General features: G+C 50.2%; 1 protein-coding gene across 1 annotated transcript in view; it reads left to right on the top strand.

The window, feature by feature from the left end:
• The window catches only part of CACNA1B (calcium voltage-gated channel subunit alpha1 B), a 437,648-nt gene that overhangs the window by 239,554 nt on the left and 173,743 nt on the right, over positions 1 to 24,351 (top strand). Inside the window, exons 12-14 of the mRNA XM_054393221.1 lie at positions 3,126 to 3,335; positions 18,218 to 18,330; positions 23,701 to 23,813. Of these exons, the coding sequence (XP_054249196.1) occupies positions 3,126 to 3,335; positions 18,218 to 18,330; positions 23,701 to 23,813 (436 nt within the window). The remainder of the gene's footprint in view (positions 1 to 3,125; positions 3,336 to 18,217; positions 18,331 to 23,700; positions 23,814 to 24,351) is intronic.

Raw genomic sequence — 24,351 nt, forward strand, 5'->3', positions numbered from 1 at the left:
TGGAGTGAGCTGGTTTACTTATTCCTGTGCCCATTGTCTGCCTCTTTGTTTGGTTTTGCTGCTGAAGCAGCAGATGTTCTCATTCTCTTCCAAAGAACTGTCTTGGCACCCCAGTTCCCACTAAACAGCAAATCCTGGATGCCTAAGAGGAGCAGTACAAGCAGTACATCTGAAAGCTCATGTCCATGTTCACTTGCAAGCATGAGTGCCTTAGATGCTCTTTGGCAATCTGGCATTAACATATTAAGAGTTCACAGCTGCTGCTGGATATCTTTTTTCCCTCCTCCCTCCACTTTAAACGAAGACCTTGATTGCACAAAATGAATGTTACTTAGCATGTAAGTGACACCATTACCCACTGCTGAACTGCCACAACCCCCTCTCCCCTTCCCCCCCAAGCTGAACAGGCTCCAGGTTTTGTGGTTAAACTGCTGAGCCTTCTATGAGAGAGGGCTGAAAGAGGGCAAAAATGCAGCAATTCTGTGCATTTTTGGTTCGGATTGGTTTATCCTGAGCAGCTCAGATCCCTGCATGGATAACGAGGGATGATCATTTTTTTGTTGTTGTTGTTGGGTTTGTTTTTTTTTTTTTTTTTTTTTTTTGGAACACTTGTTCCCAGTTGCAATAATTATGAGATCTTTGCATCCACATCCAAGTCCCTCCAGGTTCTGGGCACCCATGCCATGCAAACAGATCTTTGAATTCAGCCTTTCAGGTGGCAACGGATGACGGAGCATCTGGACTCGGGGATGATCTGATGCAGAGCTGGGAACTGTCTTGGGAGCAGATGGCAGGGAAAATAACAGCAGTGCTTTCCACCTTCTGCAAGTGGTTCACCCACTTGGGAAAAGTGGCTTTGATTTTTTTTTTTTGTTCTTCTTGTTTTGATTCATTGGAACAAGACAGGAAAGAAGCAAATGGATAAAGCAGCTACTTCTGCAGGCTCTGCACAACACAAACAGATCCCATCACTGGGGTGATTATGCAGGAAGAATGTTTTGGAGAAAAAGAGGGGTTTTTTGGAGGGGTTTGTTTTTTTTTTTTTTGGATAATACCTTGCTGATGGGAGCAGAAGGAGTGTGGAAGAGCTAACAATATAATTACTGAGTGCAGGGTGAAGATGAGAGCAGAGCAGCACAGGTCTCTCACTGGGCATTGACTGGATGTGTTGCACTTTAATTCAAACACAAGTACCTCAAGGAGCCTTCTAATTGCATTAGAAAGCTCTAGAGGGGTAAACACTTCCCAGTGGGCTGCCCAGGGTTGTTCTTCACACTTCTTTTATGCTTTCCTCCTAACTCTCAGCTTTTCTTTCTGCACTCATGAGTGTGCAGCAGTAGGTGCTAGCTCCTTCTGGCTGCCCACCCTCCACACTGGACCAGGCACAGGACACTCTTTTGGTTGCCAGACAGCAAAGGCTGGAGCAGGGGATGTTTTCTGCCTCAGATCAGCTTAAATGCTACTGCTTTTCTTTTCTGGAAGACCAATAGAGAGGGGAATAAAGGGCAGCAGACTATTCCTTTGCAAATCTGATTGTATAGGCTTGAATATCTGAGACTGAAAATCTGGTTGTATAGACTTGAATATCTGAGAGGTCTTCACCTGCCAAACAACATCACAACGTGGTGCAGCCTAGATCTTAACCCCCAGCTCATGTTGTTGTCTTAAAGCAATAGATGAGCACTAGGAAACTGCCAAAGGGAGGATTAGCAAACAGAGAACACCACCACCACCCTGAGCCTTCCTGCAAGGAGCTGGTTCAAAGCTCGGCCAGGGCCAGCTCTGCCTTTGGTGTTTTTGTGGATGGTCAGAAATGTGAGCTGGAGCAGGGGGTTGCCTCCTGTTGGGGAGATGGTGTGCAGCAGGTGTGTCGGGAGGCTTGGAGAGCCTTGGGGAGCCCATTGCTGGCACACCTGGGTGCTTCATCCTTGGCATGGGTGCTGTGCTCAGTGTTATTGCAGGACGGAAGAGGGGCAGACCCCCACCCCTCCTCAGCGTTGATGTAAGCAAGCACACTCTGGCTGCCACAGCCAGAACACTTGGCTCATGTATCTCAACCATGTCCAACCACAGCCCATGCAAGTCATCTGCTCTAATGCTGCTTGGGCCAAGAGAAGATGAGATGTATCCTGCTCAGCCCTACCTGCTGGGATGCTCCTTCCATGATGGGGAAGGAAAATAGCATAGTTCCATGCCACGAACCACCCTGAAACAAAGTTCTCCAGCAGTTTCTGAAGGGTTGCCAGCACAGCATGAAGCAGGTAGTGGACAACCTGTGCCAGTCACAATTTTCATGCTTTAACAGCACCTGTGGCTGTGGCAGAGGGACTCCAACAGACCCATGTGTCTGTTACTGCCCATGTGCTGATTTCTCCTGCCTCAGCACTGGCTGGAGGTGCCCTTTTCATCGTGTGTTTGAATAGTGCTGGCTGCCACCAGGGCAGAGCTCACGTTTAGAGTTGTTTCTTCCATCAGCTTCCTATTGCTAAAACTTTGACTCTTCTCTAGGGCTGCAAAGAGTTGAAATGCAGCTAGGAAAGGCAGGATTGGCACAAATGAGTTGCTGCACCCAAAAGGTGGTGTGTAGAAGCAGACTGAGGCCTCTGCTGTCAAAATAGATGAAGTCTATAATATAGACAATATAATATATAGAATATATAATAAGGATCATTCACTCAACTGAGTAGTAAGGGTTGGGTCTTTGGCTGGTCCTTGGAGCAGGGGAAGGAGGGACCAGCTCTCCTCTTGCTGCTACTCAGCTCCCAGAGGGTGTGCTCCATACCATGGGCAGAGACACTTCTATGCTTGGTACACTCTGTCCCTTCAGCCAACCAGGAACCCAAAAGTCATAACTTAAAGAAGAGCAACCACGATTGCTTCAAAGGGTTGGCAGCCCTCTGTCTCTACCTGGTGGAGCTGGGCATTCCTTCACGAAGTTCTGAAACCCCAGCCTTCATCCCTCACAATGTCATCACAAGCAAGATGCCCTTGCTCAGCCCATTAGTCACCGTGCTTCCTGCTCAGCTGCGTTTCTGGTGCTCAGCAGAGAGCCTGCGTGCCCAGGAGCGTTCCCTTGGCCTCTCCCCTGCTGCCATGTGGTGTGGTGACTCTCCTTTCTGTCCCAGGGTCTCCTTTTGCCCGTGCCAGTCTGAAGAGTGGGAAGAACGAGAGCTCCTCCTACTTCAGGAGGAAAGAGAAGATGTTTCGCTTCTTCATTCGGCGCATGGTGAAAGCTCAGAGCTTCTACTGGGTTGTCCTCTGCGTGGTGGCCCTCAACACGCTCTGCGTCGCCATGGTGCACTACGACCAGCCAGAGAAGCTCACCACTGCCCTCTGTGAGTACTGGGGGCCCCACCTCTTCTCTGATGAGGTCATAGAATCATAGAGCTCTCAGGGTTAGAAGGGACCTCAAGGATCAGCCAGTTCCAGCCCCGCTGCCATGGGCAGGGACACCTCACACTACAGCAGGTTGCTCACAGCCACATCCAGCCTGGCTGCAAAGACCTCCAGGGATGAGGCTTCCACCACCTCCCTGGGCAACCTGTGCCAGGCTCTCACCACCCTCCTGGGGAAGAATTTCTTCCTAACATCCAATCTGAATCTCCCCACTTCCAGCTTTATTCCATTCCCCCCCAGCCCTGTCACTCCCTGACACCCTACAAAGTCCCTCCCCAGCTTTCTTGTAGCCCCCTTCAGATTCTGGAAGGCCACAAGAAGGTCTCCTCAGAGCCTTATTCTCTCCAGACTGAACAGCCCCAAGTCTCTCAGTCTGTCTCCATAGCAGAGCAGCTCCAGGTCTCTGCTCATCCTCATGGCCCTTCTCTGGACACCTTCCAGCACCTCCAGATCCTTCTTGTAGCAGAGTCTCCAGAACTGGATGCAGTACTCTAGGTGTGGTCTCAGCAGAGTGGAGCAGAGGGGGAGAATCCCCTCCCTGCCCTGCTGGCCACACTTCTCCTGCTGCAGCCCAGGCTCTGCTTGGCTCTCTGGGCTGCAAGTGCTCACTGCTGGCTCCTGGTGAGCTTCTTCTCCCCCAGCACCCCCCAAAATCTTTTCTTCAGGGTTGCTCTCCAGCCAGTCCCTGCGCAGCCTGTATCAGTGCTTGGGATTACCCTGACCCAGATGCAGGACCTTGCAGGTCCTGCATTCTTGATGACTCCCAGCACCACTGTCACATCCCCACGAGGTCTGCTCTTCACCTTCACTCAGAGGAGGACCTGAAAGTGCTGTAATGAGTAGCTGTAATCACTCAAGAGTAACTGAGTCATGCAGTTCAGAAACTGCCCAGCAGGCCATGACACTGGTTTGAGATGGGAAAGTTATCCTGAATGTTATCTGAAACTTGACATCAATCACATCTAAATCTTGCAGCGTGGCAGGAGAATTTGCTCTGCAGCAGGTTTCAGGGAAGGAGGGGGATTGGCTCTGCCCTTGGGCAAAGGCAGGGCTCTCTGTTTAATCAGCGTGTGCCCAGACAACTTCACCATTCATCCCACTCTGCAGCTGATCTGCACCCATGGGTGATTTCTCTTGTGGATACTTAAAGCTCTGCCTGCTCTGATATCCCTGGGATCATAGAACCATAGAATGGTTTGGGTTGGAAGGGAGCTTTAAAGGTCATCCAGTCCAATGCCTCTGCAGTCAGCAGGGACATCTGAAGCTGGAGCAGGTTACTCAGAGCCCCAACCAACCTCAACTGGAATGTTTCCAAGGATAGGTTCATCTACCACCTCTCTGGGCAAGCTGGGCCAGGGTCTCACCACCCTCAGTGTCAAAAAATTGTTCCTTCAATCTAGTCTGATTCTCCTTTTTGTTTGTTTGTTTGTTTAGTTTAAAAGTGGCATAAAGTTGAAAGCAGTTTAAAAGGGATTAGCTGTGGAGTTTAGAACCTGGAGAGTTTCTAAACCTGCCTGGACATTGCAATCCTGAGCAAACTGCTTGTGGGTGCCCTGCTTTAGCAGGGGGGTTGGACTGGATGATCTCCAGAGGTCCCTTCCAACCCCCCACCACGCTGGGATTCCCTGCTAGTAGTGTTTGCAATGCCCAGTGCTACCTGGAGGCAAAGACCACCTCACTTGCAGACTAACTCCTGCCATCTGGAGCAGTTATTGTCACGTTTTTAGAGGCTGATGCTTTACAGAAGCTTCTTTCTTTTCTTTTTTTTTTTTTTTCCCTGCTGCTCGTGCTTCCCTTACTCATGGTGTGTGATTAGGTGGAGTAGATGTCATGATGCCCTTCTGTGAAAATATGTGCAGCTGTGATGGAAATCACACTGCACAGAAGATTATAGCACATTTGAGCTTGGTTCCTGTGGTTACCTCTCAGTTCAGATAGTCCAGAAGTGCTTTTGAAGGATGATATTTTTGTTTGAAATTGTATATTTTATGTTGGGGTTTTTTGTTGTTGTTGTTGTTGTTTTTGGGTTTCTTTTTGGTTCTGTGATGAATAATAAATGAAGCCTTGCTTCCTGCAATCAAAGCCTTGACACATGGCAGTGTTACACTCAGGTTACACTGACCTCACAAAGCCTCTTTTAAGAAGATGTGGAAGATGAGGGAAAGAGGACGTTGCTCAGTTTAATGAAGGTTGTGGGCTGGTATGGTGCCAAGGAAAGCTGGGACATTGCAAGTCTTCCCTTCTGAAGGGAAGGGCTGAAGAGGTTGTTTCTGAAAGCCAGAGGGATCTTGTTAAGTTCAACAGAGGCAAGAGCAGAGTCCTGCACCAGGGCAGGAATAGCCTCCTGCACCAGTCCAGGTGAGGGCTGACCTGCTGGAGAAACAGCTCCAAAAAAGAAGGACCTGGGAATGTTCTCCATGAGCCAGCACTGTGCCCTCACAGCCAAGAAGGCCAATGGTCTCCTGGGATGCATTGAGATGACTGTGGCCAGCAGGTCAAGGCAGGTTCTCCTCTGCCTCTACTCTGCCCCAGTCTGGCCTCATCCGGAGAACTAGGTCCAGTTGTGGGCTTCCCAAAGAGACAATTCAGTGGCAGCTGCAAAGATGCTGATGGGCCTGGAGCATCTCTGAGGAGGAAAGGCTGAGAGCCCTGGGGCTGTTTAGCCTGGAGAAGAGCAGCCTGAGAGGGCATCTGATCAGTGTTCAGCAAGAGCTACAGGGTGGGGGGCAAGAGGATTGGACCAGACTCTGCTCAGTGGTGCCTTGGCACAGGACAAGGGGAAAGCAGGCACAAACTGGAACCCAGGAGGTCCATTTGAACAGCAGGAGAAAATTCTTTGGTGTGAGGGTCCTGGAGCAGGCTGCCCAGAGAGGTCGTGGAGTCTCCTTCTCTGGAGAGATTCCAACCTCCCCTGGCCATTGTGCTCCTGGGCAAGCTGCTGTGGGTGCCCTGCTTTAGGGGATTAGACTGGGTGGTCTCCAGAGGTCCCTTCCAACCCCCACCACGCTGGGATTCTGTGGCATTGCATTGGCCACTTCAGGCTCTGTAAACCAGCCAGGAACACATCATTTGTTCAGCACTTGCTATTCAGATGTAGCTCATTCAGAATTTGCTACGTTAAAGTTCTGAAGCAAGCAAACAGAAGACTAGGGAAAAAAAACCAAACACACACTCACTTCAAAATATTTCACTCTAACTTAATATTTTCTGGATTAGATCATTAAAGATACTTGTCTACTTAATTTCCCTTAACTTCTATCTCAGTTAGGTGCTTAAATATGTCTAGCTTCAGCTCTTTAAGTCTTACCTTATCCTAAGGAAGAAAACATCTGAAGTTGGAGGTTGTTTTGCAGACCTGAAAGGTCAGAAATATTATCTGCTCTGCCTTCCAAAACCTCCCTCTTAATGTTTGCTGAAAGCTTTAATGCCACCAGGTAACTGGAGCTTTAATGAGAGGTGCATAAGAAGGACAGCAATTTCTGTCAGCTCAGGGTTTGTGTGCAAGACTTAGACTGAGAAGAGACAGGGACTCCACAGAGCAGTCAGTCTTGCTTATTCATTTCCTAAATCTAACCAGAGGAAATCATAAGCTAGATTGGCAGAGCAAATAGCAGCTTGAAGTGCAGGATTTCCTCTTGAATTAGGACTAAAAGTCCAGTAAAAAACCCCACCACTTGAAGTCTTTCAGAGTTCCAAACTCAGCTTCAGGAGCACCTTAGGCAGTGACTTTTTGAAGAGAACAGGAAGAAATCCAGGAGCCAGCAACAGAATCACGGAATGGTTTGGGTTGGAAGGGACCTTAGAGATCATCCAGTTCCAACCCCCCTGCCATGGGCAGGGACACCTCCTACTAGCCCAGGTTGCTCAAGGCCTCATCCAACTTGGTTTTGAACACTTCCAGGCTTGGAGCTTCCACAATTTCCCTGGGCAACCTGTTCCAGTGCCTCACCAACCTCATGGGGAAGAATTTCTTCTTAATATCTAATCTAAATCTATCCTTTTCCAGCTTGAAGCCAGCACCTCTTGTCCTGTCACTCCATGCTTTTGTAAAAAATCCCTCTCCAGCTCTCCTGTAGTCCCCTTTCAAAGCCTGGAAGGCTGCTTTAAGGTCTCCCTGGAGCCATTTCTTCCTCCTAATGTCCAACCTAAATCTCCCATGCTTCAGTTCCAAACTATTGCCCCTCACCCTGTCCCCACAGGCCCTTCTAAACAGTTCCTCCCCAGCTATCCTGTAGGTCCCTTCAGATATTGAAATGCAGCTCTAAGGTCTCCCTGGAGCCCTCTCTTCTCCAGGCTGGACAACCCCAACTCTCCCAGCCTGTCTTTGTAGGAGGAACCCAGCCGTGGTCCAGTCCTTGAGGAGGGGCCCTTGCAAGCCCTCTTCTGCCCAAGATTTGTGCACAAATCCATTAGGTCTAGGCAGAGCAAGATACCACAAACCCAGGAGATTTTAAACAGCTCCTAGAAATATTCAGCAAAATCCTTTAACTGCAAGAGTGAGGGAGTTGAAAACGGGGTTAGAGTTAATCCATGGTGAGTGAACCTCATTGCACAGGAGCAGGGCTTGGCTGGGCTGTAGAGTAGTGATGCAGAGTAAAAGAGTGATGTAGAGTAAGCAGTGATGTGGAGTAAAAGAGTGATGTAGAATAAGTACTGATGAGGAGTAAGCAGTGATGTGGAGTAAAAGAGTGATGTAGAGTAAGTAATGATGTGGAGTAAGCAGTGATGTGGAGTAAGCAGTGATGAGGAGTAAGCAGTGATGTGGAGTTAGGAGTGATGTAGAGTAAGCAGTGATGAGGAGTAAGTGATGTGGAGTTAGGAGTGATGTAGAGTAAGCAGTGATGTGGAGTAAGCAGTGATGAGGAGTAAGCAGTGATGAGGAGTAGGCAGTGATGTGGAGTTAAGAGTGATGTAGAGTAAGTAGTGATGTGGAGTTGGGAGTGATGAGGAGTAAGCAGTGATGTAGAATAAAAGAGTGATGTAGAGTAAGTGATGTGGAGTAAGGAGTGATGTAGAGCAAGGAGTGATGCAGAGTAAGAGAGAAGTAAGCCGTTCTAATGATGGAGGTTGCAGTGAGGTGGGGGTTGGTCTCTTCTCCCTGGTATCAGGGGACAGAAGGAGAGGAAATGAGGGGGTGGAGCAGGAGCAGAGGAGGGCAATAAAGCTGGGGAAGGGCCTGGAGAAGGGCCAGGTCTCACCAGGGTGGGTGAGGAGCAGCTGGGGTTGTTCAGTCTGGAGAAGAGAAGCCTGAGGGGAGACCTCATTGCTCTCTACAGCTCCCTGAAAGGGGGTTGGAGTGAGGTGGGGGTTTGGCTCTTCTCCTTTGTATCAGGTAATGAAATGAGAGGCTTCAAATTGTGCTAAGGGAGGTTTAGGTTGGATATCAGGAAAAATGTCTTTGCTGCAAGAGTGGTCAGGGATTGGAAGAGGCTGGCCAGGGAGGAGGTGGAGTCCCCATCCCAGGAGGTGTTCAAAACTGCGTAGATGTGGTGGTTCAGGATGTAGTTTAGTGGTTGTGGTAGCTGGGGTACAGTTGGACTCGATGACCTTAGAGGTCTTCTCCAGCCTTGCTGATTGTGAGTCTGTTGCTTCGTGGGAAGTGCTCAGAACTGAACTGATGAAGAGTTGTGTGAAGTGCAGCAGCTGGAGAGCAGCACAGCAAAGCCTGGCAGGATCTGCTAAACCCTGCAACTCTCCCCAGGCACCTCTAATTCAATTATACCTGTCCCTCTGGGGAAAGGTTTAATTACATTACAAATTAATTTTACTTAAAGAACAGTTGGTAAAAGCCTACAGGTCTTCATTCATTGATTTTATTTTTTTTTCCTTCCCTTTTGGTCTTTTCTTTTTAACTTTGCTGTTCTTGAATCGTTCTGATTAGCTTTGTCTGCTTGAAGTTCCACAGGGCTGCAACTGCTCTGGGAAAGGAGCTGCAGGAGCTTTAGAAAGGGGCTTGGGGTTTCTTTAGGCTTATTGAAAGAGTTGATGAGAAATTGTTTGAGTTCTGAGGTGGGAAGAGCAGGACATGCCCCTGGAATTATCCCTGGATTCCATCAGCAGTTTTCCTTCTCTGCGTGGCAAGAACCCAGGAGGTTGCACTTAAATAGAAGGAGAAACTTCTTTGGTGTGAGGGTGATGGAGTCCTGGAGCAGGCTGCCCAGAGAGGTTGTGGAGACTCCTTCTCTAGAGAGGTTCCAAACCCAGCTGGCCATTGTGACCCTGTGGGTGCTCTGCTTTAGGAGGGGGGTTGGACTGGATGATGCCCACAGGTCCCTTCCATCCCTCACCATACTGGGATTCTCTGGAAGGACTCCAGTGTGGAATTGTAACAGGAGTTTTCTCATGCTGCATGTGAACATCTGGCATGTCCTGCTCACTCAAGCATGGACCTTGGGTTAAACAAGTGGCAGTGCCCTGTGAAAGTGTTCATTTCATGCAGCCACCTATGATTGCCCTCTGTTTGAGGCAATTTCCACCACTGCCAGTTTTCTTTAGAAGAATACTGCCCAGGGAGGTGATGGAGTCACCATCCCTGGAGGAGCATGGATCCACAGAATGATTTGAGTTGGAAGCAACCTTGAAGATCATCTGGTTCCACCCATCCTGTCATTGGCAGGGACACCTTTCACTGGATCAGATTGCTCAAGGCTTCATCCAGCCTGGCCTTGAACCATCTCCAAGGAGGGGGCATCCACAACTCCCCTGTGCTTAGGGGATGTAGTCAGAGTTGTGTCCAGGGAGATGTCAGGACTTGATGATCTTAAGGTCTCTTCCAACTAGAAGATTCTGTGTGAAGAAGACAGTTTTTAAAGAAGACAACTCCAACCTAGCCCAGAAAAGCCTCACTGGGATCTAGGAGCAGCAAAGATGCAGGGCAACAACCCAACAAAACCCATAGGGTGGGCACAGAGTGGAGCTGCAGCATTAAGGGGCTTCTAGTCAGGACTGTGCTGCAGCTCCAGCAGAAGCTGCAAGCTTGATGTGGAGACAGCTGAACACATTGGTGTGCCCTGTGGCTCTGCAGGAGGCCAGAGAGATGGTGCTGGTGGTCACCTCCTCTTCCTCTGGCTAAAGTTGTGGATGAAGGCTGGACCAGAGCCAGAGATGGCCTCTGAGTGCACACACCTGGAGTGACCCCACTTCAGCTCTTCTGTTCAACAAGAGGTTTCTCCTGTCCACATCACCCTGCACATTCTGCTTATGAACTGGGTCCTCCTCACTTGGTTGCAGGGACATTGGTCCCTCCCTCCATCATTCCTAGCTGGCCTGCTGGTTAGGTTGGTTTCCTCACCAGGTTGGTCAGGCTCTGATCAGGCACTGGGTAGTTACTACACGACTGCACAGCCTTATTTGTTGGAGACCAGCACAGAGGAGAGGGACCTGGGGATCCTGGTGGATAGATGGATGCCCAGGAGCCAGCAATGTGCCCTTGTGGCCAAGAAAGCCAAGGGCATCCTGGGGGGATTAGAAGGGCTGTGGTTTGTAGGTTGAGGGAGGTTCCCCTCCCCCTCTACTCTGCCCTGGTGAGGTTGCATCTGCAATACTGTGTCCAGTTCTGGGCCCCTCAGTTCAAGAAGGACCTCACAGAACTGCTTTAGAGAGTCCAGCACAAAGCCATGAAGATGCTGCAGGCAGTGGAACATCTCCCTGTGAGGCCAGGCTGAGGGAGCTGGGGCTTGGAGCTTGGAACAGAGGAGCCTGAGGGCTGCCCTCATTGCTGGGGATAAAGATGTGCAGGGCTGGAGCCAGGCTCTGCTCAGGGATGTCCAAGGACAGCACAAGGGGCACTGGGGGCAAGCTGGAGCAGAGCAGGTGCCAGGGGAACAGAAGGGAAAACTTTCCCTGTGAGGGTGCTGGAGGCCTGGAGCAGGCTGCCCAGAGAGGTAGTGGAGTCTCCTCTGGAGACTTTCAAGACCCAGCTGGACATGCTCCTGTGTGCCCTGCCCTGGCTGATCCTGTTCTGGCAGGGGGGTTGGACTGGATGATCTCTGGAGGTGCCTTCCAACCCTTAACCTTCTGTGATTTCAGCAGGAGTTTGGGCATGGTGCAGCAGCATCTACTTGTAGACAGAACTATTTCCCATCAAGGGAAAAACATGAAGTGAAAGGCCATAACCCCACTCTATATAGACTATAGTGAGAAGGTTTTAGGACTAGATCAGGAAGTTTTCACTTGGAAGGCCTCTCATCAGGCTTCCCTTCCATGCTTCTCCAGCTAATGCTGTGACCATCCTTAACTTGCTCCTAAACATCTCTGTCTGCAAACAAGCTCCCTCCTTTCTGATAAACACAATGTCTGAAAACAGTATTTTAGCCATTATGGCCTGAGAAGATGCTTCCCTTGTCCCAGGCAGTGCTGAGCCATGTGTTTGGTGCTGTTTTGGATGCTGGTGTGTTTGCTGGTGGAGCAGATAGCCAGCTCCCTCCGGATGGAAATGTGCAGCATCTGCAATTGGGAGGAAAAGGCTTCCTGAGCAGAGCAGATTTATTTCTGTCTGCTGAACAGGCCATGTCTGCTTGGTCACAGAGGAGGATGTTTTTGCTGAGGTTCTTCTCATGGTTGCTTTAATGGGTGAGCAGGTACTCCTCCTAATTGGTTTCAAGCGTGAGGAGGATGAAGGAAGGAAACCAAAGTGTCAGATTCCAAGATTGCATTGGGTTGGAAGGGAGCCTCAAAGGTCATCTTGTCCAACCCTCCTGCAGGCAGCAGGGACACCTCCAATGAGATCAGGCTGCCCAGGGCCACATCAAGTCTGATCTGAATGTCTCCAGGGATGGAACCTCAACCACACCCCTGGGCAACCTGTTCCAGTATTTCACCACCCTCACTGTGTAGGACTTCCTCCTGAATCTCCCCTGCCCCAGTTTCAAACCATTGCCCCTTGTCCTGTCCCCACAGGACCTTCTACACAGTCCCTCCCCAGCCTTCCTGTAGGTCCCCTTCAGATATTGCAATGCAGCTCTAAGGTCTCCCTGGGGCTTTCTCTTCTCCTGGTTGAACAGCCCCAACTCTCTTAGCCTGTCCCCACAGGAGAGGTTTTCCAGCTCTCTGATCAACTTCATGGCCTCCTCTGGACCTATTCAGGCAGGTCTCTTCTACTGGGGACCCCAGAGTTGGACACATCCCTGCAGGTGAGGTCTCCTCCAGAGCAGAGGAGAGGGGCAGGATCCCCTCCCTCCATCTCTGGCCATGCTGCTCTGGATGCAGCCCAGGCTGCCCTTGGCCTTCTGTGCTGCAAGTGCCCATTGCTGGCTCATGTCCAGCCTCTCACCCTTCCAGCACCCCCACGTTCTTTTCTGCAAGGCTGCTCTCAATGCCCCAGCCTGGATTGATATCTAAAATTGACCCCACCTAGATACAGGACCTTGGACCAGCCTGGATTGATATTGAGGATTGCTCCCATTTAGATGCAGGACCTTGGACTTTGCCTTATTGAACCTGATGAGATTCTCCTCCCCCTCACCTCTCCAGCCTGTCCAGGTTCCTCTGGATGGCTCAACACCTGCTCCTAATGACACTGGACTTGGAGATGGGGCAGAAATGGAATTAATGCCTGGGTGATTGACAAAATAGAGCTGCTAATTACCTAATTGAGACATCTAAGGCAAAAAGATGCTGGCATGGCCTTTGCCAGTAGCACCGATTTGAAACTAAATAAATTGAGTATTTGTATCAAACTTTCCCCCTCCCCCTCCTCTTCAATCACATTACAAAATGCTTCTGCTTAAGGCAGATTAAATTACAAGTGGGGGCTGAACACCAGGAGGTCCAAACAAAGAAATTGCATTTCCCATGATATGGGCAGGGTCATGTCAGATGGAATCATGGTTCAGAGCCTTGTGCTGGAGAAGCTGATTCATTGCCAGTCAGTTCCTCCTGCCCAAGAGTTTCACCAGGGCCATGTTTTCCTTGTCTCCACCCCTTGCCCTCACAGTGCTGTCATCTGCAGCGTCTGGTAGCTGCTGAAATGCAGCTGAAATGCAGCTGCCTGCTGGTCTGGATGGAAGTCAGCAGCTGTGAAAGGACCTGAGGGGAATCTAGTGAGGTTCAACAAGGATAAGTGTGGGGTCCTGCACCTGGAGAGGAACACCACCAGGCACCAGTATAGCTGAGGGGTTGGCCTGCTGGAAAGCAGCTCCATGGAGAAGGACTTGGGAGTGCTGGTGGACAGTAAGTTATCCATAGGACAGCAAAGTGCCCTTGTGGTCGATGGTGTCCTGGGGGTGCATTCAGAAGAGTGTGGCCAGCAGGACAAGGGAAGTTCTCCTCCCCCTCTGCTCTGCCCTAGTGAGGCCACATCTGGAGTATTGTGTCCAGCTCTGGGCTCCTTAGTTCAAGAGGGACTGGGAACTACTGGAGAGTCCAGTGGAGGCTATGAGGATGATGAAGGTAGTGGAACATCTGTCTAATCAGGAAAGGCTGAGGGACATGGGGCTGTTAAGCCTGGAGAAGAGAAGAATGAGAGGAGATCTTATCAGTGTTTACAGATATCTGAAGGTGAGTGTCAAGAAGAAGGGGCCAGGCTCTTTGCTCTGGTATCCTGTGATAGGATAAAGGGCAATGGACACAAACTGGAACCCAGGAAGTTCCACTTCAACATAAGGAAAAACTTCTTTGGTGTGAGGCTGCTGGAGCCCTGGAGCAGGCTGCTCAGAGAGGTTGTGGAGTCTTCTCCTCTGGAGACTTTCAAGACCCAGCTGGCTGCACTGCTGTGTGACCTGCCCTAGGTGATCCTCCTCTGGCAGGGTGGTTGGACTCAATCATCTCTGGAGGTCCATTCCAACCCCTGCCGTTCTATGACCCCTCTGAATGTGTGACTGAACATTAATCCTTGTTTCTTTCCTCCTTCTTCTTCTTTTAAAGTGGTGAAAATTACAATACCCCCCCCCAATAGCATTTTTGTTCTTTGAAAGAACATGAGGTGCACCCAAATTGGAACTCTTAAAGGTGAGGCTGGTGGATGGATAAGAGTGTAAGAGTCTCCCTGCCAAAGGGAGATCTGAAGCAGGTGGAGGTTGCACAAAGCTTTCTGAGGGTCTGATCCACAACCCCTCCCTATGATCTCAAGTGTTGTCTGATAATGAGGCCACCAGTTGCAAACATTGGTTGGGTATCAGTCAATGGGAGAGGTTCACTTTACCTTCCCCATTAGTACTGTTGGGCTTGCTGAGCTCTGCTGGGCATGAAACCAAAGGTGAGAGCCAAACCTTCCCAGCAAAGCAGAGGCTCTTGTCAGCACAAACCTTGGCCCAAGCTTTTCCTCTGTAATGACTGGAATAGGTGATGGCAGCAGCATGAATTCTCCTGTGCACAGAGAAGATGCATCTGGAGGAGTTTTGCCTTCTGTCTCTTACCATTTCTTACCATGGAGAGGATCCAGAGGAGGGCCACAAAGATGGATGGAGCACCTCTCCTGTCAGGACAGACTGGGAGAGTTGGGGCTGTTCAGTCTGGAGAAGAGAAGGCTCCAGGGAGACCTTAGAGCAGCCTTCCAGGACCTGAAGGGGCCTCCAGGAGAGCTGGGGAGGGACTGTCTAGGAGGGCCTGTGGTGATGAGACAAGGGACAATGGTTTGAAGCTGGAGCAGGGTAGACTAAAATTGGACATTAGAAAGAAGCTCTTTACTCTGAGGGTGGTGAGGCACTGGAACAGGTTACCAGAGAAGCTGTTGATGCCTCAATCCTGGAAGTGCTCAAGGTCAGGCTGGATGAGGCTTTCAGCAACCTCATCTAGTGGGAGGTGTCCCTCACCATGGCAGGGGGTTGGAACTGGCTGATCTTTAAGGTCCCTCCCAACTCAAGCCATCCTGTGACTCTGTGATTTCCAAGTAGGTAGGGAGCAGAGTGGAAGCTGAGGGTCTGGTCTGGAAGCTAGTTGAAGCTCCTGATTTACAGGGCCAGTAATTAAGAATTAAGGATTGTAACATTCTTACTCCCTCACAGTTCTGACAGTTTTAATTAGGTGCAAGGAAATATCAATGCCACTGAAGATGTGGTTATAACCATCCTGTATTTTGGTTATTGGTCTTGACAACCATCCCAGTTTCTGCCTGGCATTGGTTCACCTGCTCCCTTTCTCTGCACTGCTGTAGGCAGATGGGTTGCCAGGTAACTGGATAACTCCCTGCTCTGGGATCCCTTCTGCTGGAAGCAGCAGTTTGCTCACTGAGCTGTTGTCTGATCTCAGAAAGGAGAGAAAATCATAGCATGGTGCAGGTGTGAACATCCTTCTCCTAGCAAATTTCTTCAGTGCTGCTTCTTCAGTGCTCCTTCTCTGGAGACTTTCCAAACCCATCTGGATGCATTCCTATGTGCCCTACCCTAGGTGATCCTGCTTTTGGCAGGGGGGTTGGACTGGATGATCCCCAGAGGTCCTTTCCAACCTCTGACATTCTGTGATTCTTCAGGTGGCCATCAGACTTCTCCTGAGCACCAAGACCCAGTGGATGGAGCCCACCTCTTGCTAGGAAAAAGGCTGAGAAGTCTGCAGACCTCCTACTTTGTCATCTTAGTCCTCAAATGTGAACATTTTGCCCTTCATAGTCTCCTGTTTTCAAGGAGAGGAGTTTCCAGGGTATAATTAACACCCTCTTGGTATTTCCTTTCCTATTGCAGGTGTTGGCAGAAGTGTCCTTACAGGCTCCTCACTGAAGTGTTAATAAAACCTTGCTCATCTAGTTGATGCATCCTGGATTTCAGTTCAGCTTTATGCCTGTGATATTTCCTGCCTGGTTTTCATGTAAAACTGAAAGCCCCTTTAGCTTTTGTGCTCACTGAAACTGTGTTTTCCAAGCCATTTCAAAAGGCAAGCAGTGATGGGAGGTGGACCTGGGCCAGCCACCCTCCCTCAGTGGGGATGTGCAAGGTGGTGAATGGAGTGAAAGCTGTGCAGTTTGAAAGGATCCTCATCCTCTTCTCTTTCTTTCCTCACACTCCTTAGGGGTAGCCACATGTTGCAGGAGGTGCACAAAGCTCCTGGGATTCAGGACTGTTTAGCAGCAGTTGTCCTTGTGGCAAGTTGTATCCCTTGCCCCTTCTTTGTCCTTCTGCACCTCTGCAAAAGGTTTGGCACCAGCTGAGAATCCCAGAGCTGTTTGGGTTGGGAAAGCCCTCTAAGACCATCAGGTGCAACCATCAACACACCACTACCATGTCCCCAAGTGCCATGGCCACAGGTTTCTTGAACCTCTCCAGGGATGGGGACTCCACCACCTCCCTGGGCAGCCTCTTCCAATCCCTGACCATTCTTGCAGCAAAGAAACTTTTCCTGATCTCCAATTTAAACCTCCCCTGGCACAATTTGAGGCCTCGCATTCCATCACCTGATACAAGGGAGAAGAGACCAACCCCACCTCACTCCAGCCTCCTTTCAGGGAGCTGTAGAGAGCAATGAGGTCTCCCCTCAGGCTCCTCTTCTCCAGACTGAACCCAAGTTCCCTCAGCTGCTCCTCACCCACCCTACTGAGCCCTGGCTCTTCTCCAGACCCTTCCCCAGCTTTGTTGCCCTTCTCTGGTCCTGCTCCACCCCCTCAATGTCCTTCTTAGAGTGAGGGGCCCAAAACTGCACCCAGTATTCAAGGTGTGGTCTCACCAGTGCCCAGTACAGGGCCATGATGACTTCCCTATGCCTGCTGTCCACACCACTGCTGATCCAGGTCAGGCTGCTGGTGGCTCCCTTGGCCACCTGAGCTCACACTGGCTCATGTCATGCTGTCAGCCAGCACCCCCAGGCCCTTTTCTGCTGGGCAGCCTTCCAGCCACTCTGCCCCAAGCCTGGAGCATTGCATGGGGTTGTTGTGACCCAAGTGCAGGACCCAGGAACTGCACAACTGGAATCACAGAAGATGACTTTTCCTGTGGCATCTGCAGTGCTAGAGCATCCCAGAGCCTGCTGTACTGCACTAAGTGATGTGATTAATCTCCACCCTTTGAAGCTTGATTCTTTCCCACATCTTTTCCCTAGAGGGAGAGGTTTGCCTTATGCTGCTTGGTCTGTCTGGGGGAGTGTGAAGGGATTTGGGCCTTTTCTTGTTTGTTTTGTTGTTTGTTGCTGCTGCTTCTTGGCCTCCAGATCTAAACTCTCATGACTTCAAATGCCAAAGGCAGTGTTGTCTGTAGCTTCAGATCCTAAAAACTCAATTTGGAAGTCTCCAGCTATGTTCTTTCTGCCCTTTGTTTCATCATAGGCAATACATTTTCCCATCAAAAGCTCCACAGCCTATTTGCCTGTGATATGTGAAGCTGGAGGAGGCAGAGTTTGCTCTTCCTTAATTCTCTGGTTAGGGAGGCATAATAAAAATAAATGTGGCTGTGTGCTGACAGTAGGCACAACACCTCTGAACATGAGCTCTCAGAGGCTGTGCAGTTGGCTGTGGAGGTATTTTTATCATGAGAGGATGATACAAAAGCTTCCACCCTGCTCCCAAAAGTGCCCATCTGATGTAGGTACAGAATTCCCAACCCTTCATTTGCAAACCAGTTCTCTGTGCAATTAAATGAGACCTTCAGAAGGATCAGAGCCAGAGCTTCCTTTTGAAATCCTTTTACAGAGATGATGAGAATGGTGTTTAATGCTCACAGCCACCTTCCCCCAGCACACATCAAAACATTCCTTCACAGTTCTTGAAGGTTGAATCCAGCTCATGTGCATAGAGAAATACTGATGGGAAGCTGCCCTGGGGCGTCTTGTTTGCCACTGCAAAGGGATTTTCTTCTGGCAGGAGGCAGTCTGTCTTGTGAAAAGTTGCCACTCTTCCCCACACAAGCTCATCAGCCAGCCAAGGCCTTGTGCACTAATTCTGATCCCTTTCTCCTCTTTCCAGATTTTGCAGAGTTTGTTTTCCTGGGTCTGTTCCTCACCGAGATGTCTTTGAAGATGTATGGGCTGGGGCCAAGGAACTACTTCCACTCTTCCTTCAACTGCTTTGACTTTGGGGTGAGTAGGGTTCAGCTGTGGTGCTCCTGTGGGGCTGGGTGTCTCAGGGGGAGCATGGGAACAGTGCTGGAAGTGTCTCTTCTGCAGGGAGGCACTCATGGTGTGAATTAGCTGCAGGGAAGTACATTAAGCTTCCCCCTGGTTATCATCCTTTGTGAAGAAATGTGACAGCTGGGGATCTCATTGCCTCAGCAAGCTACAGGGTGTTCACAGCATCAGCTCCAGTAATGCTCTGATTACTGAGGGAGCCTCTCTCCCATTTAAATGAGGTGATTGAAAGGCACACACACAAAAAAAAAGAAACACACATTTTATTGCTCATCTCCCTTATCGAGCATTTCATAGGCTTCACCTCAAAACACCCAGGCAGTGCTTTTCAGACATGAGTGCCCACAAGCAGAAGTCTAAACACACAATGAGGTGACAGAAAGGCAGCAACTCCCATCCCCCTCTGGCAGCAGGACAGGCTCTCCCCTGGTGCTAGAACCTCAGCTTTGGGGTGTGAAGAGCAGGGTACAAGCAGTACAAGCAGGGACAGTTTTGACTCCATCTGACTAAGAATGTGGCATGCAGATGTTAATTGGCTTGTTTCAAGCTCTTAGGCTGTAATCTGTCCTCCCAGGGGTTAACTCAGCTTCTTTTGCCTTTAGTGTGGGCTGAGCACTGCATCCCACAGCAGGATCTGGTCTCTAGGTTGCTTCAACAAAGCTCATGGGACAGCCATGGGGAAGGGGGGAAAAGTTCAGGTCATTGTAGACATCTTCCAGCCCTTCTCTCCAGGATTTAGTCTGTTGCTTCTAGTTCTTATCTGCCAGAATGCAAGGAATTATTCTTCCCCCTCTTTCAGCTCTTCTCCCACAAGGTTTTAGGGCTATGCCTTTACAATTTGTTACAGATTTTGAGCAGAGCCTTGAGGAAGTGACCACTCCTAAATCCATGGCTACAGCTAGAGCCAACTTCTCCTCTTTTTGGCAGCAGCAAAGTTCAGAGCTAAGTAGATGAAAGTAGCTTTGAGATGAAACCATCCAGGCCAGGAATCACCTGAGGAGGTGTTGCATCAGGCTGCACCAAGTGTGTGAGGCTTTCCTCTGTGGGGTGTCCATTGAGCTGGTGGTGGCTCAGAGCACTGAAATTCATTGTGGCCCAAAGGACAATGCACAGCCTCCAACTGTCATGAGAGAAAACCAGAGCACAAATGACACAACCAAAACACAACCCCAAGGTAACTGGATGCCTGCACATGCAGAGCTGCCACCTAAGTGAAGGGCAGAGAGGCTGCCACCAGCTGAAAGCAGCCAAGCCATGGCAAGGTGTGACTCTACTGGCAAGACATCCTGCAAAGGCTGGGGTGAAGAGTGTGGTCACAGAAGACAAGGGGGGTGACACCCAGGTCTACTTCAGTTCAGTGGACAGACTGAGAGCTGGGCAGAGAGGAACCTAATGAGGTTCAACAAGGATGAGTGCAGAGTCCTGCACCTGGGAAGGAGGAATAAACTGCAGCAGGACAGGCTGGGAGGTGATCTGCTGGAGAGCAGCCCTGTGGAGAAGGACCTGGGAGTGCTGGGGGATAAGAAGTTCTGCATGGGACAGCAATGTGCCCTGGGGGCCAAGAAGGCCAATGGGGTCCTGGGGTGCAATCAGAGCAGTGTGTCCAGCAGAGCCAGGGAGGTTCTCTTCCCCCTCTACTCTGCACTGGTGAAACCTCACCTGGAATAGTGCATCCAGTTTTATGCTCCCCAGCTCAAGGGGGACAGGGATCTGCTGGAGAGAGTCCAAGGGAGAGCTACCAGGATGACTGAGGGCCTGGAGCACTGCCTGGGGAGGAGAGGCTGAGAGCCCTGGGGCTGATTAGTCTGGAGAGAAGACTGAGAAGGGATCTGATCAATGTTTCAAAATATCTGAGTGCTGGGGGGCAAGAGGGAGGGGACAGGACAGGCTCTGCTCACTTGTGCCCTGGGATAGGACAAGGAGCAATGGGTATAAACTCCAGCACAGGAGGTTCCACCTCAACATGAGGAGGAACTTCTTCACTGGGAGGGTCCCAGAGCACTGGAACAGGCTGCCCAGAGAGGTTGTGGAGTCTCCTTCTCTGGAGACTTTCCAGCCCCATCAGGATGTGTTCCTGTGTGACCTGTGCTGGATTCTCTGCTCCTGCTGTGGCAGGAGGGTTGGACTGGATGATCTTTGGAGGTTCCTTCCAACCCCTAACATCCTGTGAGCCTGTGAGTGCATGCCCAAAGACTCCAGCTTCTATAAGATGAGTTGAAGTCATCTGGTGGCCAAGCAGTAATGTCTGCTTAGGCCCTTAGAGGTGTCATGGATTCATTTGCATTGTCTAGTGACAGACACTAGGTTGAGGCTCATGGCTGGATTTGATGATTCATAGATTCATAGAATGATTTGAATTAGAAGGGACCTTCAAGACCATTTAGTTCCAACTCCTCTGGCATCCTAAAGGTCTTTTCCAACCTAAAAGATTCTGTCATTCTGAGATGTCCTTTCACCAATGACTGAGGCAGACTCCAGCTGCACCCAGCTTGTCCCCACGCTGGCTGCCAATATCCCTGGATTCTTGTATCCAAGATGTTCCTTCCACAACACTAAGATCTTGTAGCTGATGATCAGGGACAGGTGGTTTAGGAGCTTAACTACTCAAGAGAGAGACCCACCAGGTCTCTCTGCTTCATGCCATGCTATGGTGAGTGCAGCACTGGCAAGAAGCTTTGCAGAGTGTTTTCCCAGGAGGTAAAGCTGTTGATCTGTTTCTAATTCTCCTTCCTTTACAGAATCCACAGGGATCTCACTTCTTTCTCTCTTTCTTCCTCCTCATCCACCTTCCAACCCCCAGAATTAATTGAGCTTCTTCCCCCCCCCCCCCCCCCACTGGAAGATCACACAGTCAGTTTAGGCTGACAAACCATGGAGATGAAACCATCCAAATGCAAAAACAAAAAAGTGAAACAACAAATCAGAGCAACATCAGCCCTGGGAGAAACAGTCCAGAGGGGTCTCTTGTGGAACAAGCTCCCAGGAGGCCATGGCGAGGTGCCAGGCAAATTAATTATCAGTGTGACAAGTGGAGGGCCCAAGGAAAGGTTTTTCCTGACTCATGAGAATGGGCTGTGGGAGAGAAGTTCATTTTCTCCTGGGAGAAGCTGGCTGAGCAGCTGTTGTGAGCAGCCTGTCCCCCTGCATTTCCTTGAAGCTTAGGGTGCAGCATTTCTCACAGAGCAGCTGGAAGCGGAGCTGTGCTTTGCAAGAGACACCCAGGCTCCTGCTTCTGAAAGGGGTTTGGAAGCTGCTCAGCCTCCCAGCACTGCTCAGCTTCCCAGACACAGCCCTGCTGCCCTGGCTTCCCATTAATACTCCCTCTCCCAACATGCTCCAGCTGCTCCTGGGGCCCAGTGTTTATGGTCTGTGCTGCCTGCAGCTGGGGACTGTGGTCCAGGGGAGCTCTGCAGTGCTGGGTTAGTGCAGGGAACAGCAACAACTGGCAGTGAATTCTCCTATGAGGACAGGCTGAGAGAGTTGGGGCTGTTCAGTCTGGAGAAGAGAAGGCTCCCAGGAGACCTTCTTGTGGCCTTCCAGGATCTGAAGGGGGCTACAAGAAAGCTGGGGAGGGACTTTTTAGGATGTTGGGGAGTGATAGGACTGAGGGGAATGGAGCAAAAGTAGAAGTGGGTAGATTCAGATTGGATGTTAGGAAGAAGTGAGGGGCCTGGAACACAAACCCTATGAGGAGAGGCTGAGGGAGCTGGGGGTGTTCAGCCTGGAGAAGAGGAGGCTCAGGGCAGACCTCATTGCTGTCTACAACTACCTGAAGGGAGGTTGTAGCCAGGTGGGGGTTGGGCTCTGCTCCCAGGCACCCAGCACCAGAACAAGAGGACACAGTCTCAAGCTGTGCCAGGGGAGGTCTAGGCTGGGGGTTAGGAGGAAGTTCTTCCCAGAGAGAGAGATTTGCCATTGGGATGTGCTGCCCAGGGAGGTGGTGGAGTCCCCATCCCTGGAGGTGTTCAAGAGCAGCCTGGGTGAGGCACTTAGTGCCATGGTCTGGTTGATTGGATAGGGCTGGGGGATAGGTTGGGCTGGAGGATCTTGGAGGTCTCTTCCAACCTGGCTGACTCTATGATTCTATGATTCTAAGTACTTCCCCATGAGGGTGGTGAGGCACTGGCACAGGTTGCCCAGGGAGGTGGTGGAAGCCTCATCCCTGGAGGTTTTTGCAGCCAGGCTGGATGTGGCTGTGAGCAACCTGCTGTAGTGTGAGGTGTCCCTGCCCATGGCAGGGGGGTTGGAACTGGCTCATCCTTGGGGTCCCTTCCAACCCCAGCAATTCTGTGATTCCATGAAATGCCTGTATTCTCTTGCTAGCTCCACCTCTGTGCACAGAAGTGTCCTTTCCCATTGGTTTTACCCCATTATTATCTTGTCCTGTTTGTAATAAAGGATTTTAGAGATTTCTTTATCACTTGGGGTTAAGATTGCAGAGATTTCTTGATCACTTGAGGTTAATTCCTTAAAACCAAAAGACAAAACTATCCCTTGAAAAACCACCTTGACTGGGGACAATTTCTGACAAGAAGCTGAGGCTGAAGATCTGGCAGATGACTGGATGTGCCTGCTAGAGATTTTGCAGCATCTCCTAATTGCTGCTACCTTCATCACTCTCCTAAAGACCCTCAGTTGGTAGAACTTGCCCACAGGTAACGTTTCATTCTTCTGCAGTGCTGTGGGTGAAAGCTTTTGGTGGGAAGAGGAAGATGGGACAGTGTCCTCCTGCATCTTTGCTGTATAGGCTGACTGCATGGGGTGGGAAAATGAAGTGTTGGCATTTCCAGTTGAGGCAGTGAAATAAAAAAGGGCAATGTTCTTCAAAGCAGTTTTAAGGTAGTTGGTAAAAGAAAGCCACAACTTCTTATCTGTGGTAAAGGAAGTGGTGGAGTCACTGTCCTTGGAAGTGTTTAAAATAAGACTGGATGAGGAACTTGGTGCCATGGTTTAGTTGATGAGATGGTGTTGGGTGATAGATTGGACTCAATCTCGAAGGTCTTTGCCAACCTGGTTAATTCTGGGATTCTGTGACTCTCTGACTGTCTGATTCTGTGATTCTGTGACTCTCTGATTCTGTGATTCTGTTTCCTTTTCATCTCTCCCACTTCTAGGCATTGCCCTTTCTCAGACTGGACAGCAGAAGGCTGGCACAAGGCTTTGTAGTGCTGGTGGCCAGTTCACGATTTGGCCAAAGCCTTCATAAGTAAACCAACCACAGCCCAAATTCTGATTCTTGCTCTGTCCTCAGCCCCTCTGGAAACACCACAAAGAGCTAAACTCAAATAGTTTTGCCTTATTTGAAATGGCCTCTTGTTGCAGGTCATTGTGGGAAGCATATTTGAAGTTATCTGGGCTGCAGTGAAACCAGGAACCTCCTTCGGCATCAGCGTGCTGAGAGCCCTTCGGCTGCTGAGGATCTTCAAAGTCACAAAGTAAGTCCAGCTCCCCTTGCTGCTCACACCACATGGATGTGGAGGGGGATATAGGAACAGAAGATGAGGATAAGGCAGAGGTACTTAACACCTTCTTTGCCTCAGTCTTCAATAGTGGGACAGGCTGTCTGCAGGACAACTGGCCTCCTGGACTGGCAGATGGAGTCGGGGACCAGTACAGTCCCCCTGTAATCCAGGAGGAAGCAGTCAGGGACCTGCTGAGCCACTTGGATCCTCACAAGTCCATGGGACCTGCTGGGATCCATCCTAGGGTGCTGGGAGAGCTGGCAGATGAGCTGGCCAAGCCACTCTCCATCATTTATCAGCAGTCCTGGCTCACAGGTGAGGTCCCTGATGACTGCAGGCTGGCCAAGGTGATGCCCATCCACAAGAAGGGCCTGAAAGAGGAACGAGGAAATTCCAGACCTGTCAGCCTGACCTCAGTGCCAGGCAAGGTTATGGAACAGGTCATCCTGAGTACAATCACATAGAACCTACAAGATGGACAGGGGATCAGGTCCAGCCAGCACGGATTCAG

Source organism: Indicator indicator, chromosome 28 (assembly GCF_027791375.1).
Source record: "Indicator indicator isolate 239-I01 chromosome 28, UM_Iind_1.1, whole genome shotgun sequence".
Lineage (NCBI taxonomy): Eukaryota > Metazoa > Chordata > Aves > Piciformes > Indicatoridae > Indicator > Indicator indicator.